Raw genomic sequence first — 12334 nt, forward strand, 5'->3', positions numbered from 1 at the left:
GGCTTCTAGAGTTGTTAACCTGATCCTACATAGCTTCTGCTCTGGCAATCTCACACTACTCACAAGAGCCTACAAAACTTTTGCCAGACCCATCCTAGAATACAGCTCATCTGTCTGGAACCCATACCACATCTCAGACATCAACACCCTTGAAAATGTCCAAAGATATTTCACCAGAAGAGCCCTTCATTCCTCCACTCGAAAGAGAACACCCTACGAAAATAGACTAACAATCCTGGGTCTAGAAAGCTTAGAAATACAATGCCTAAAACACGATCTGAGTATTGCCCACAAGATCATATGCTGCAACGTCTTACCTGTCAATGACTACTTCAGCTTCAACCGCAACAACACAAGAGCACACAACAGATTCAAACTTAATATTAACCGCTCCAAACTTGACTGTAAAAAATACGACTTTAACAATTGAGTTGTCGAAGCGTGGAACTCATTACCAGACTCAATATTATCAACCCCTAACCCCCAACATTTCTCCCTTAGACTCTCCACGATTGACTTCTCCAGGTTCCTAAGAGGCCAGTAAGGGGCGTACATAAGTCTATGTCTACGGAGAGGGGCGGCATACAAATCTAATTAATAATAATAATAATAATAATAATAATAATAATAATAATAATAATAATAGTGCACCAATGTGCCTTTCGTCCCTCCTGTCAAATTGTCTTTCCTTTATCTCATATCTCATATATATTTTCTTCCTTTCATATATCTTCTCCTCTATTTTTACATATTATCTTTATATATATTACCTCATGTGTATTATCTTCTATATGTATTGTGTATTGGACAAAATAAATAAAAAAAATAATGTATATCATATACAGTATACTTCCTTTCATATATCTTCTCTATTTTTATATTTTCCTTTATATATATTACCTCATGCGTATTCTCTTCTATATGTGTTGTGTATTGGACAAAATAAATAAAATAATAATAAATTAAATAAAATGCCCATCCGCCTTCCTAGAAATGGGCAGCTCCCTCGAGGCCGGAAGTTTCCCCTCCCGCCGCGGCCTGACCCCGAAGTGCTTCTTCCAGCATCGTCGAGAACGTATTATTTTACTGAAAGAGTAGTAGATCCTTGGAACAAACTTCCAGCAGACGTGGTTGGTAAATCCACAGTAACCGAATTTAAACATGCCTGGGATAAACATATATCCATTGTAAGATAAAATACAGGAAATAGTAAAAGGGCAGACTAGATGGACCATGGGGTCTTTTTCTGCCGTCAGTCTTCTATGTTTCTATGTTTCTATGTCGTCGGCGCCGCGCTCAAAATGGCGGCCCTCTCACGGATAGTTTTCTCCTTAGCGAACCCCCCTCCAAAAAAAAATCATAACGGCAGTTGATTCAGCTTTCCCGTTTCTGCCCACTTCTTGCCCCGCTAGGAAAATTTCTCCCTCGCCCAAGTAAATTATGAGGCGATTTACCTCATGACCGCCACATCCAACATGGCGGCGGCACCTCATTCCCCGGCCTACGGGGCGCCGCGGCGGACAATCGGGAGGCGTCCCGCGCCCTTGCGCATGCGCTGTGGAGTCTCCTCTTGCTGTTCCGTGACTAAGCTGAGGGGAAAAGGAAAATATGGAGTCGCCCGCGATGCTGCCGCTGCCTTCGCTGCTCTGGGCCGGGGGTCCCGCCCCGGGGAGGCTCTTCCCACTAGGCAGCCCGGCCCTGGACTCCCGGGCCCAAAGCGAGGCCTCCAAGAGGACTCTGTAAGGAGGGGGAGGAAGGGGCGTCAGGATGGGGGGGGGGGTAGGGGTAGGGGGAAGGGCTGCAAATGGGGGGGGGGATTTGCCTCAGGGATGGACTTGGTTCCCCCCCCCATATATAGGATGGGAGTTGTAGTCCCAGGGCTCAATCTGGGGGCTCAGATTTGGGGAGAGGGTGGAAGGGGAGGGGGCTTCCCCTTGTTGGGTCGGTAACTATCCCCTACAAGCTTTTAATTAAAGAGCCCCTCTAATGCATACACACATGTGTATCTTGGGAGAGAGGCGGCATAGAAATAATAATAAAAATAAAAATATGGATACACATCCTAGGGCTTTGAGTCTTAAAGGTAGACTGCCCCTAGCTAGGGAAGCTCGACTGCAGGCATCTTTCCCTAGGTGCTGCCCCCTTGAATGGGGCTGGAGGGTTTGGAGGGGGAGGTTGAGAGATTGGGGGCAGGGGATCTCCTTTTCTTTCTTCTACTTATCTTCCTTCCTTCCTTTTATCTTTCATCCCTTCTATTAATCTTCCTCCTTCCTTCATCTCCCTTTCTTCCATTTACCCACCCACCTTCCTTCCTTCCTCTCTACCTATTTACCTGCCTCTATCCTTCTACCTATCTACCTCAAGCTACCCATCCATACCTACCTATCCTATGTAATATACCTATCTTCTATTTATTCATCTACCTTCCATCTCTCTTCTTTACCTACCCATCCGCCCACCCACTCACCCATCCGCCTGCTAATTCCCCTTCCTCTTCCCTCATCCAGGAGCCCCATGGTGACAGGCACCTCCGTCCTGGGCCTGAAGTTCGACGGAGGGGTGATGATCGCTGCTGACACGCTGGGCTCCTACGGCTCCCTGGCCCGATTCCGCAACCTCTCCCGGATCATGAAGGTCAACGACAGCACCGTCCTGGGTGCCTCGGGGGACTATGCTGACTTCCAGTATCTCAAGCAGGTCCTGGAGCAGATGGTGTAAGTGATGGCTGGGCGGCAGGGGGTCCCAGCTGGCTCCACCCCTGGAATTGGCCTTGAAAGCAATGAATGGAGGAGGAACTAAGAGGGGTCTCCCAACAATGGCCACTTGTGGACTTCAACTCCCAGAATTCCCCAGCCCATCTTGGAGGTCTCCAACATTGGTCCCTTTAAGATTCGTGGACTTCAATTCCCAGAATTCCTCAGGCCGCCTTGGTGCACAAGTCTTAAAAGTGTCCAACTTTGGAGATCCCCCAACCTAAAAGGATCAATGCAATCCAGCTTTGATTGACTTTAACAAGTGAGCCTTTCCAATTTAAATCAGCGTGAAGGTTTAAACTTCTGGAGAACTTCTAGGTGGGACCCCTCCAAATCAACATCACAGTGCGCACTTCCTATATCAATCCTGTAAATAAAAATATTGGGGTCTGTAAACAGGCAGGATGGCCTTTGAGTCCTTCTTGGGGCTGAAAATTCGGGAAACCCCTTGGCCCTTTCCATGGGCTACCTTCTGTTGGGAGTGCTCCTTGTCCACCTCAGGTCATGTCAGATTCTGAGGAGGTTGAGCCAGACCCCTCTGGAGACCCTGGGCCAGGGGGGTTGCCAGGTGAAGCAGAGAGCGAGATTGAGGGAGAAAGTAACTTGAGTGGACCTGAGGAACTACTAGAGGGGGCTGATGTGACAATGGGGGAGGGGTCCCAGTCAGAGGATGAGGAAGACACGAGAGTGGAAAGTCAGTGGTTTGACCCTCGCTATAGATTGCTCAGAAGGCGAGAGGCGTTGCAGAGTAAAAGGTTTTAGCTCACAGCCTTAGCCTCTCTGAGGTGTGTTCTCACGTCCAGGCAGTACAAAGGCAAAGGATTGTGGGAAATGGGGTGTGGAGAATCAACATTATTCAATGGAGGAGACGTGAGGCTGGGAGGTGAGCTTGAACAAGGCTTTAAGAAATCATTTCTGCTTCGATAAAAGACATTCTGGGTTGGATGCTGTGCTTGGAGGGTCAAATCGGCGGTTTTAAGAGCGCTGCGTCTCAGCTGGGCATCTGCTTGTCTCGCAGGATCGACGAGGACCTTCTGGGCGATGGGCACAGCTATAGCCCCAAGGCCATCCACTCCTGGCTGACTCGGATCATGTACAACCACCGCTCCAAGATGAACCCCCTCTGGAACACGGTGGTCATCGGAGGCTATTCCCATGGCGAAGGGTAAGGCCTGAAACCAGGGGAGGGCAAAGCTTTGAAGTCGGCCGAATATTTCTCAAAAAATATGGGATTGGGCGGCATAAAAGTCAATTAAATTAAAAGTCCCATTTTAATATATAACAACATATACTATATAAGCAACATATAAATTTAACCCGTGAACCAACTGCCTATAATTCGGTTGTCAGGGGGCTGTTGATGGTGGAGAGGCTTTGGCCGCAGCTGCCCCCTCAATCTCTTCCCCTCTCAGCTTTTTAGGCTACGTCGACATGCTGGGAGTGGCGTACGAGGCACCTTCATTGGCCACGGGATACGGATCTTATGTGGCACAGGTGAGCAGAGAGTAAACCCCCTGGCATTTTTATCGGGCGCAGGCGAGGTTGGTGGTGTGGTTGGCTCGCAGCCAGTCCCTCTGGCAACGGATTTTGAGCCTGAGGATGTGGGGGCCATCTGGGTCTGGTCGGCCTTTGTGGCTGGGGGAGGAGTCAGAGAGCGAGCCGGAGGAGTGGGGTCAGGGTGTGAGGAGCCTACAGAGGCTATAGAACCCCCAACTGGGGCTTTGCCAGGGTCTGAGGAGGAGGAAGAGAAGGGACCCGATCTTGAATGTATGGGTGGGAAGGGTGCAAGGGAGGCAGGAGCAGTTACAGAGGCTCAGGAGGAGGAAGTGAGCACAGCTGTGCATATAATGGGGAGGAGTTGGAAGGTGCTCTTTGCAAAAAAACAACGTTCATGCCTTCCGGAGAAGAGCATGTGCAGAGTGCTTTTGCCTGACAAACCTTGGACGTTTATAGAGTTAATAATCTTGTACGTAGACTTTGGCTGGAGAAGCAACTGTTTGGGAATTTATCTTCCCGCCTGGATTTCGGCAGTTGAAAGACATTGTTTTGTTTTGCGTTTGTGCAGTTCGACGTCTTTGTAAATAGTCTCTTGTTCATCTTGAAACCTTTGAGTTTTAACTTGGGGCTAATTACCGGCCAGCAGCCATGCAAGACGAAGAACGCTTGGGATCCTGGGTAAACAAATTGTCGTCCCCTGTTCGTGGTAAACAATTGTGTCGTCTCTCGGGATTAGCACCTCCAACGTCTTGCCAGTTTCAGCCAGCCTCGTTTTTCCCAAGCGTCGCGTGCTGAGTTGTGGCTATTTGTGGCCTGGTTTGGCTCTCGCGGCGTGTGGCTGCGCAATTGAAGGCCCCTTTTTTCTCCCCCGTGGCAGCCATTGATGAGGGAGGCGCTGGAGAAGACCCCCAGCCTCTCGCAGCAGGCGGCCAGAGCTCTCATTGAACGGTGTATGAAGATCCTCTACTACCGGGACGCCCGCTCGTTCAACCGGGTAAGAGAGGGCCGTACGGCCGTCCCTCACCCCACCTGATATGTTGGGGGGGTCTCCCTTTGAAGATGGACACCTGAAAAAGAGGCCGAGGGGGGACCCCCCTCCCCTAACTCTCCGTCCTCCCTCCTCAGTACGAGATCACCACCGTCACCGAGAAAGGCGTGGAGGTAGAAGGACCTCTGACATTGGAGACCAACTGGGAGATTGCACACCTGGTCAGGTAAGGTCTTCACCGTCCAACTTCTCCCGGCTCTGATGGTCGCTCTTCCCCCCCCCCTCAATAACGTGGATTTTAGCAAGGGTTTGTTTTCGAGAGTGCTGTCATCTTTGCCTCTTAATGTGGCTGGCCCTTTTTTGTCTTCCCCTGCAGCGGTTTCGAATGACGACAAGAAAAGTTGGGAAGTTTTTCTATTTGTTGAAGACGGGACCCCAAATCCTTTGTTATACTGTTCGGGGCTCCTCGGGGGGGAGCCACTTTTGAATAAAAGGCGTTTGACTGTGTACAATAACCCTTTGTTGTGACAAATTGTCAGTTTTAAGAGGATTTTTTTTAAAAAAGAGTTCTTCATTTCTTATCGTTCAGTCTTCCAAAATGGCTGGGCTTCCATTCCCATAATCCCCTGCCAGCACAGCTGGTGTTCCAAACCAGCTTAGAGGTTATTATTTTGGTTGGTCTGGCCCGAAAATATGCGGATGGGGACGAAAGGCATTTACTATATTTGGGAGGGATTATCTGTAGAAGGATTGTCTACCCAGCAACACCAAGTATGCTGTGGATTCTGGTCCAGGTAGTTTGAGAGCTCTTTAAGCATGGGAAGGTTTGCGGGCTATTCAGACACGCCTTCTCCTGCCAAACTAGCTGGATCAGAAAGCAGTCTCTTGAGGAGCTGCAGTGGCGGTGCTAAGCCACCAGAGGGAGGTAGCAACTTGGCAAAGTCTATGCAATGACCTCGCTGAACCACCAGAGGTATCTCAAAATCTTATATAGAATCTTCATCTGAAGAGGAAATGAAGAGGAGGGGGTTAAACTACCCGGAGTACTTACCAGGTGGGTGGATTTTGGGGGGGGAGAGGCTTTCCCACTTACTATCTGCCTGGGTTTCCCCAACTCCAGAGCTGGAGGAGAGTCGCAGGTTGCTACTGCTGCTGCTTCAGGTGCGCGTAAGAAATAGCTCTCCCGTACCTGCACATCAGTGGTGGGCTACTACCGGTAAGGCTAATTGCACACACGTCCGGCGCACGAGGTCGAGACCGAGCACAATTTTGCTTCCGCGCCTGTGCAGATAGGAAAATCTTGCACGGGGAGGCATGCATGTGCATGTTTCGGTGAAGTTCTCGCCGAAATGCGCGTCCCAATGAGATTTTGCGCCCTGCAGACGCGGGAAGCAAAACTGCGCTCGATCTTGCCCTCGCGCGCCGGAGCTGTGCGCAATTAGCCCTACCGGCAGTTGCCCACCACTGCTGCAGCTGGAGGGAGCTAAGCTTGAGAGGGAACTAAACTTGGTTAACCGCCGCGAGAGGCAACAAGAAACTAGCATTACCCTTGTGGGACTTTTGAGGGATGGGCCCTAGGCTCTTGAGAGCCGACAGACCGGGATGGTTGGACTTAAACCAACTTTCGTTTCAGTAAATGAAACCAGGGCGGGTTTTCAAAACCGAACTCAGTTCAATTTGTGACACGGACACGGCTGCATTTCAAACCCAGTTTTTCCCCCTGCCAAAAATTAAGAATTTTTCCCCCCCTCTGGAATGAAAATACATTTTTATAAATCCATTTCCCTGGTTTTATTAAATGTTCCACATATGTACATTTTAAAGACGAACCATTTACAGGTCAAAGCCACCCTACTTTTCCTGCCTTCCCTCGAGTTTGGCCGGAAGGGGGGGAAACTGGGGGGGGGGGAGGGAAGTGTGAAAAGAAGAGGGAGGATTTTAATTCCCCTCCCCAACCTCAAAGGAAAAACAAAAAAAGATGTACAGGAGGAGAGAGGAAGGGCGGGGTGTTGTTTTTTCTATGTGTCAAAATGTTTTCTTCCGTCATTTAGACCAATAATACGTTACAATTTTTTTTAAAAAAACCTCTCAAACATGCAAACGGTAGAAAAAAACCATCTCTTTCTCTTTATAAACGTCTCTGTTTCTTTTCGTTTTATGCTGGCAGTGTAAAATAAAAACGGGAAATCTCCCTTGTTTTTACGCACGTCAGTGGTCGGGGGTTTGTAGCACTTGGGGGATGTAGTGTCTCGGCGAAAGGCGGCGTCAGTAGCTCGCAGAGGTCTTTAGAAGGCGACGTTGGGAGGGAGAGGATCCGTCTCCCGTCAGCCGCCAGAAAAAGGGTCGCGGTGGGGTATGAACCGCCCCCCTCTGCACGGCACTCTCTCGGTAGCGGTTCAGATAAACGTTTCAGCACCAGGAACTTTGAAAAGGTTTTGCATCGACTGCTTTGAAATATCTGTGTGTGTGCGTGTGTGTATATATATATATGTATATATATATATATTTCTCTATAAGTGACCTTTTGCTTTTAATGTCAACGTCCAAGTTTCGTACAAAAAAACGGGAGGTTCCGCCTCTCCCTAAACAACAATAATGCCTGCGTTTAATCGCCGTACTCGTCTTCCTTTCCATAAAGCAATCTTCCAATTATTTTTGTGGGCAGCTCTAGAACATTTTTTCCCCCCGAAGTAAATTAAAGTAGCTTAAAAAAAAAAAATTTAGCCCAGAAATTCTAAGTTTCCGGGTCCGAGTGTACTAGGAAAATGAAAAAATAAGCGGCTGCGGCCGAAAGAAAGAGCGAGATTTGAGCGTAATCTCCCGTCGGCTTCCTAGCTCTCTTCCTTGCCTTCCGAAAAATAAAAATTAAAAAGTCACATTGATAATGTGGCATAATTAACAACTTGTTTTGCACAGTATTAAAAAAAAAAGAAACCTCCACAAAATAAAAACCCAGAAAATTATAATACAGTGAGGTAAAGGAAATGCAAAAGGAAAAACCAAATAATAATAATAATAAATCCACCCACAATAGAGATCTTCAGGAAATGCCACAAACAGTGATTTGGAGGGAGAGGAAACACGTGGGTTTTTTTCTCTCTGAAGAAGCGGCGTCCGTGGCTATCGGTAAAGCTTGTCTGTGTTTCGCCCACGCGTCTCCCGCAGCCACGAATCCACCGGGAGGTTGCGGGGAAAAATTGGTCTCTCCCAACAAAGAATTATTTTTTTTAAAAAAAGAGAAGGGATTCGTCACATTTTCTCCCCTCCGGCATTCACACTTCCATCAGCTCCAGATCCGCGTCCTCGAAGCCGTAGAAGGACTCGGTCTCGCTCTCCCCCTCGAAGAGCTGGTGCAGGATCTCGGGGTTAGCGGATTCCTCCGGCGGATCCCCCCCCTTCTCGTCCAGGTCGCCCTCCTCGTCCTGCAGCTCGTTCTGGAGCTTCAGCTGCTCCTCCAGCGAAGCGATCAGCTCCTCCTGCATGTCGGCATTGCGGCCAGGCGTGTTAGCCGTACCGTCGGGTCCAGGCAGGACGCTGGCCACCAGGAACGACTGCTGGACCAGTTCGGGGCAGTCGCTGATGACCTCCAGGGCCTCGGCCAGCCAACACAGGACAAGCTGCAGGAGGATGTCCGAGTCGCAGGAGGAGTCCGCCAAGTCCTTGGCCTGCTCTTTCCACTTTTTGTGGATGAAGTTTTTCACCGTTCTTTTGATGCAAACGTCCAATGGTTGGATTTTGGAGCTGCAGCCGGACGGCACCACCGCCGGCAAGGTGCTGGACGAGCTCAGCATGGAGAGGACCTTTTCGGAAAGGTGCGTCCGATGGCAGTCCAAGACCAGCATGCTTTTGCCGCTCTGGTGCTCGATGTGCTTCTGCCAGACTTTGGATGACCAGATGTCCATGATCTCGTCGTCGCTGAAGCCGTTCTCCTTCGCCTCCAGCAGGATCGTCTCTGGCACGTTGGCGGCCTGCTCCAGCCGGCTTCGGTAGAAGACCACGGTGGGTAGGACGCTCCCATCGGCCAAGATGGCCAAGACCACGTCGCACCAGGGCTCCCCGGTCCCCACCGTCTGCAAAGCGTTCTCCTTCCGGTCGTCGTTGGAGAAGACCTCCATGTCCAGGAAGAGGGAGATCTCATCGATGGCCGCGATCATGGAGAGTGGCAGGTCCTGGGTGTGGATCTGACCCTGCACGAAGTCGATGAAGCAGCCAGCGTTCTCCGCCACGTCCTTGGGGAGCGGGTGAGCCACTGCGTGGCGGCTGTACGTGCTGAGCTGGTGCCGCAGCATGAAGCGGACGGCCCACTCGTAGGAGATCTTGAAGCCCCCCTCCAGAGACCGGCCGATCTTGGTGGCCTTCTGGAAGAGGCTCTCCTCGTTGACCGGCAGCTGCTGCTCGCGCTGCGTGAGGACCCACTCGGCCAGCTTCTCCTCCGCTTCCAGGCTCAGGTACTTGCCCTCCGACAGAGAGGCCATGTTCTCCTCCTGGAAAGCCTGGAAGCGCCTCAGCCAGCGGCGGATCCGCCGGGGCGTGTTCTTAAAGTGTTCCGCCGCCTGCTCGGTGTTGCAGCACAAGGCGAAGAGGACGACCCGGAGCTTCTTGACGGAGAGCTGCTCCTTCCTGCCGGTGGGCTCGGGAGTCTCCTTGGGCGAGGGCTCGTCTTCGCGGCTGTCGACGTTCGAGGCGCTGGAGCCCTCGTTCTCCGGGACCGTGACGGGAGAGCAGCTGGCCTCGGGCGTTGGCTCGCGTACCACCATCGGGGCTTCCTGGGCCTTCTCCTCCTCTTCCACCTCCACCTCCTCGGGCAGCGGAGGTGGTGTGTTCACAGTAGGGGATTTGCTGGGAGATGGGGTGGAGACGGAGGGTTTCGTGCCTACTTCGAAGGGCTGGGGAGACCTGGAGGAAAGAGGATGAGGAGACGGTCAGGCCTCGGCCAGAGAGGACAAACATCTGTCTGAACAGAAAAGACACGACGATGGTTTTACCTTGTACTGGAACTCCAAGCAGCACCTATGGGAAGCAGAAAGAAGCGGGTCAGCTTACGCGAGAATCACATTCGCCCTCAGAAACAGGCTGCCCTCCCCCAAAAAACCTTAGGGCTGGGCCCAAGTTCTTTCCTCCAGCCCGAGTGGCCCCCCCTCCGCTGGAGAAGCTAGAAAACAGGGTGTCAATGGGAGGGGGGGCAGCTTCCACCTTGGTTCCGTGAACCTCATTATTATTTGATTTGATTTGACTTCTATGCCGCCCAATCCCATGATACTCAAGGCGGCTTACAACAATATAAAATTACAATAGCAAGAAGAAGTCACATATTAAATATTAGTCCTCAACTTCCGGCCACAAGAGGAACACAAACATTTGTCACTCATTGATACAAACATTGAGTGCTGCACAATTTTTTTTAGCCTTGGTTCTTAAAGCCAATCACACCGCCAATTCAGCGAACCTGGTGTCAAGGTTGATTCTGCTGCTTTGAAAAAACGATTTCCCCCCCCAGCCCCTTTGTAACCTTGAATGGGTTGTAAAGTTAAGGACTAGCTGTATCGTCAGGCTCCCTTTCTACCGGCCAAAGCCCCCCGAATGGAAGAAGGAAAAGGATCAGGCTCTTCCTTACCGCGTAGAATGACGTTGCTGAATTCGTGAGACGGGTTGAAGACCAAGTGCTTGGCCATGGCGTCGCCCTCCGACGTGGCAAAGAGGCAAGCGGAGCAGGCCAACCGGACCCCACTGGCAAGAGAACCCCAAGGGCGTCAGATTTGCGGCCTGGGATTCCTCACCTCCCCCCCCCCCAAAAAAAACCAACCCACCCTGGGAAAGGCAGCTGGGACCCTCGTGGCTGCCCCGCTCCCCCTCCCCAGGCCTTTGGAGAGAAGACCCGGCTGGCAAAAGGAAAGGGGGTGGGACCTTACCAAACGGTGTAGTTTTTAAACAAGGCCAAGTATTTCGGGCTTTTCCGAGGGACGTGGTTGCTGGAAGAAGGAGCAAGGAAAGAGAGTTGTTAGACAACCGCGAGGCTTCAATCACTGAGTTGCATCAAGAGGCGCCCCGCCCCCTCAGTTCCCCCCCCCCCAGCGAGAAAAGCTTCGTGCCCCAAAGGGAGGAGAAGCCACGTCGATGAGGCTCCTGGGAGCGAAGAGCCTTCTGAGTAACTTTTGGGGATAAAAAACGGGATCCGATTGGCCAGGAGAGACGTCCTCAGCCACTCCAGCACAAGGGTTTGTGTTGAGTGGCAGGTGTGTGCATGCCCACCCCGCTGCAGTTGTGCGAGGGATGGGCTGGTTGCCCATCTCTCCCACGGCCCACTTCTGGACAGGCTGCGGCCTGGTAGTGGGTCGGAGGCCGTAGTGAGTTTCAAATACTTTCAAATTCTGTCACTACCAGTTCACTGTCTGTGCGTGTGTGGTGCTTCTGCGCAATTAACACTGGAATTTAAAAAACGAGGAGGACTCGGAATATTATGAATGTTGGGCCAAGTTCTACTGCTGGCCGGAGAAAAGGAAAAAGTAATAAATGGACACTGGGTCATAACATTATGAACCGGAGTGATTTCTTGGTGACAAATGGGGTTGAGCATAGAAACAAGATCTTGTTTATAATAATAATAATAGGCTAAAAACAGTGACGTAATAGGTTGTGAGCACAGTAAGGAATGCAACACAGATTTCCTACACAAATGTCCAATGTTTTTAAATGTCTTTTGTTCTCTGTGTTATGTAGATATGTATATAAAAAATAAATAAAAAATTAGAATGCCCCAATCCAGGGTGAATCGGTAGCAACCCACCACTGGTCAGGGGACCCCCAGGCCATGGGGACAAAGCTCCAGGTGCTAAGAATGCCCCCCACCCAGCCATCACCCAGGTTCTCTCGGCTCCCTTCCAAATTTAATTTAATAACAGGCTGTCCAGGGGGGGGGAAGCATTTTGAGATTCCCTGTAACTTACGATCTAGTTAAACGTGGTTGCAGATGACATCATACCAAATGGCTGAGCCATGGAGAAATATCGATATTGTTGCTACAGTCAAGCTCATTTTTGCTTGGCTCTGCCAGGCAACACGATCCAGGGGTTTTTTTAAAGCATGATTTTCCCCTGAC

The 12334-nt window shown here is 50.6% G+C and overlaps 2 protein-coding genes across 4 annotated transcripts in view; one reads left to right on the top strand and one right to left on the bottom strand.

Annotated features, from left to right (window-relative positions):
• The first annotated feature begins 1548 nt into the window (after positions 1 to 1548).
• PSMB4 (proteasome 20S subunit beta 4) lies at positions 1549 to 5753 on the top strand. Its single transcript, XM_070766311.1, has 7 exons — positions 1549 to 1739; positions 2508 to 2714; positions 3772 to 3918; positions 4166 to 4247; positions 5128 to 5244; positions 5376 to 5464; positions 5615 to 5753. The coding sequence occupies exons 1-7, from the start codon at positions 1609 to 1611 to the stop codon at positions 5625 to 5627; spliced, it is 786 nt and encodes a 261-aa protein (XP_070622412.1). The 5' UTR covers positions 1549 to 1608; the 3' UTR covers positions 5628 to 5753.
• Positions 5754 to 7004: 1251 nt separating this feature from the next.
• Positions 7005 to 12334, bottom strand: part of POGZ (pogo transposable element derived with ZNF domain) — a 28491-nt gene continuing 23161 nt past the window's right edge. For all 3 annotated transcript variants that reach the window (XM_070766306.1, XM_070766307.1, XM_070766305.1), the window contains exons 16-19: positions 11148 to 11207; positions 10853 to 10965; positions 10224 to 10248; positions 7005 to 10134 (exon numbers count right to left, since the gene is read on the bottom strand). In XM_070766306.1, the coding sequence (XP_070622407.1) occupies positions 8511 to 10134; positions 10224 to 10248; positions 10853 to 10965; positions 11148 to 11207 (1822 nt within the window). In that variant the 3' untranslated portion in view covers positions 7005 to 8510. The remainder of the gene's footprint in view (positions 10135 to 10223; positions 10249 to 10852; positions 10966 to 11147; positions 11208 to 12334) is intronic.

Source organism: Erythrolamprus reginae, chromosome 13, assembly GCF_031021105.1.
Source record: "Erythrolamprus reginae isolate rEryReg1 chromosome 13, rEryReg1.hap1, whole genome shotgun sequence".
Taxonomy (NCBI): Eukaryota; Metazoa; Chordata; class Lepidosauria; order Squamata; family Dipsadidae; genus Erythrolamprus; species Erythrolamprus reginae.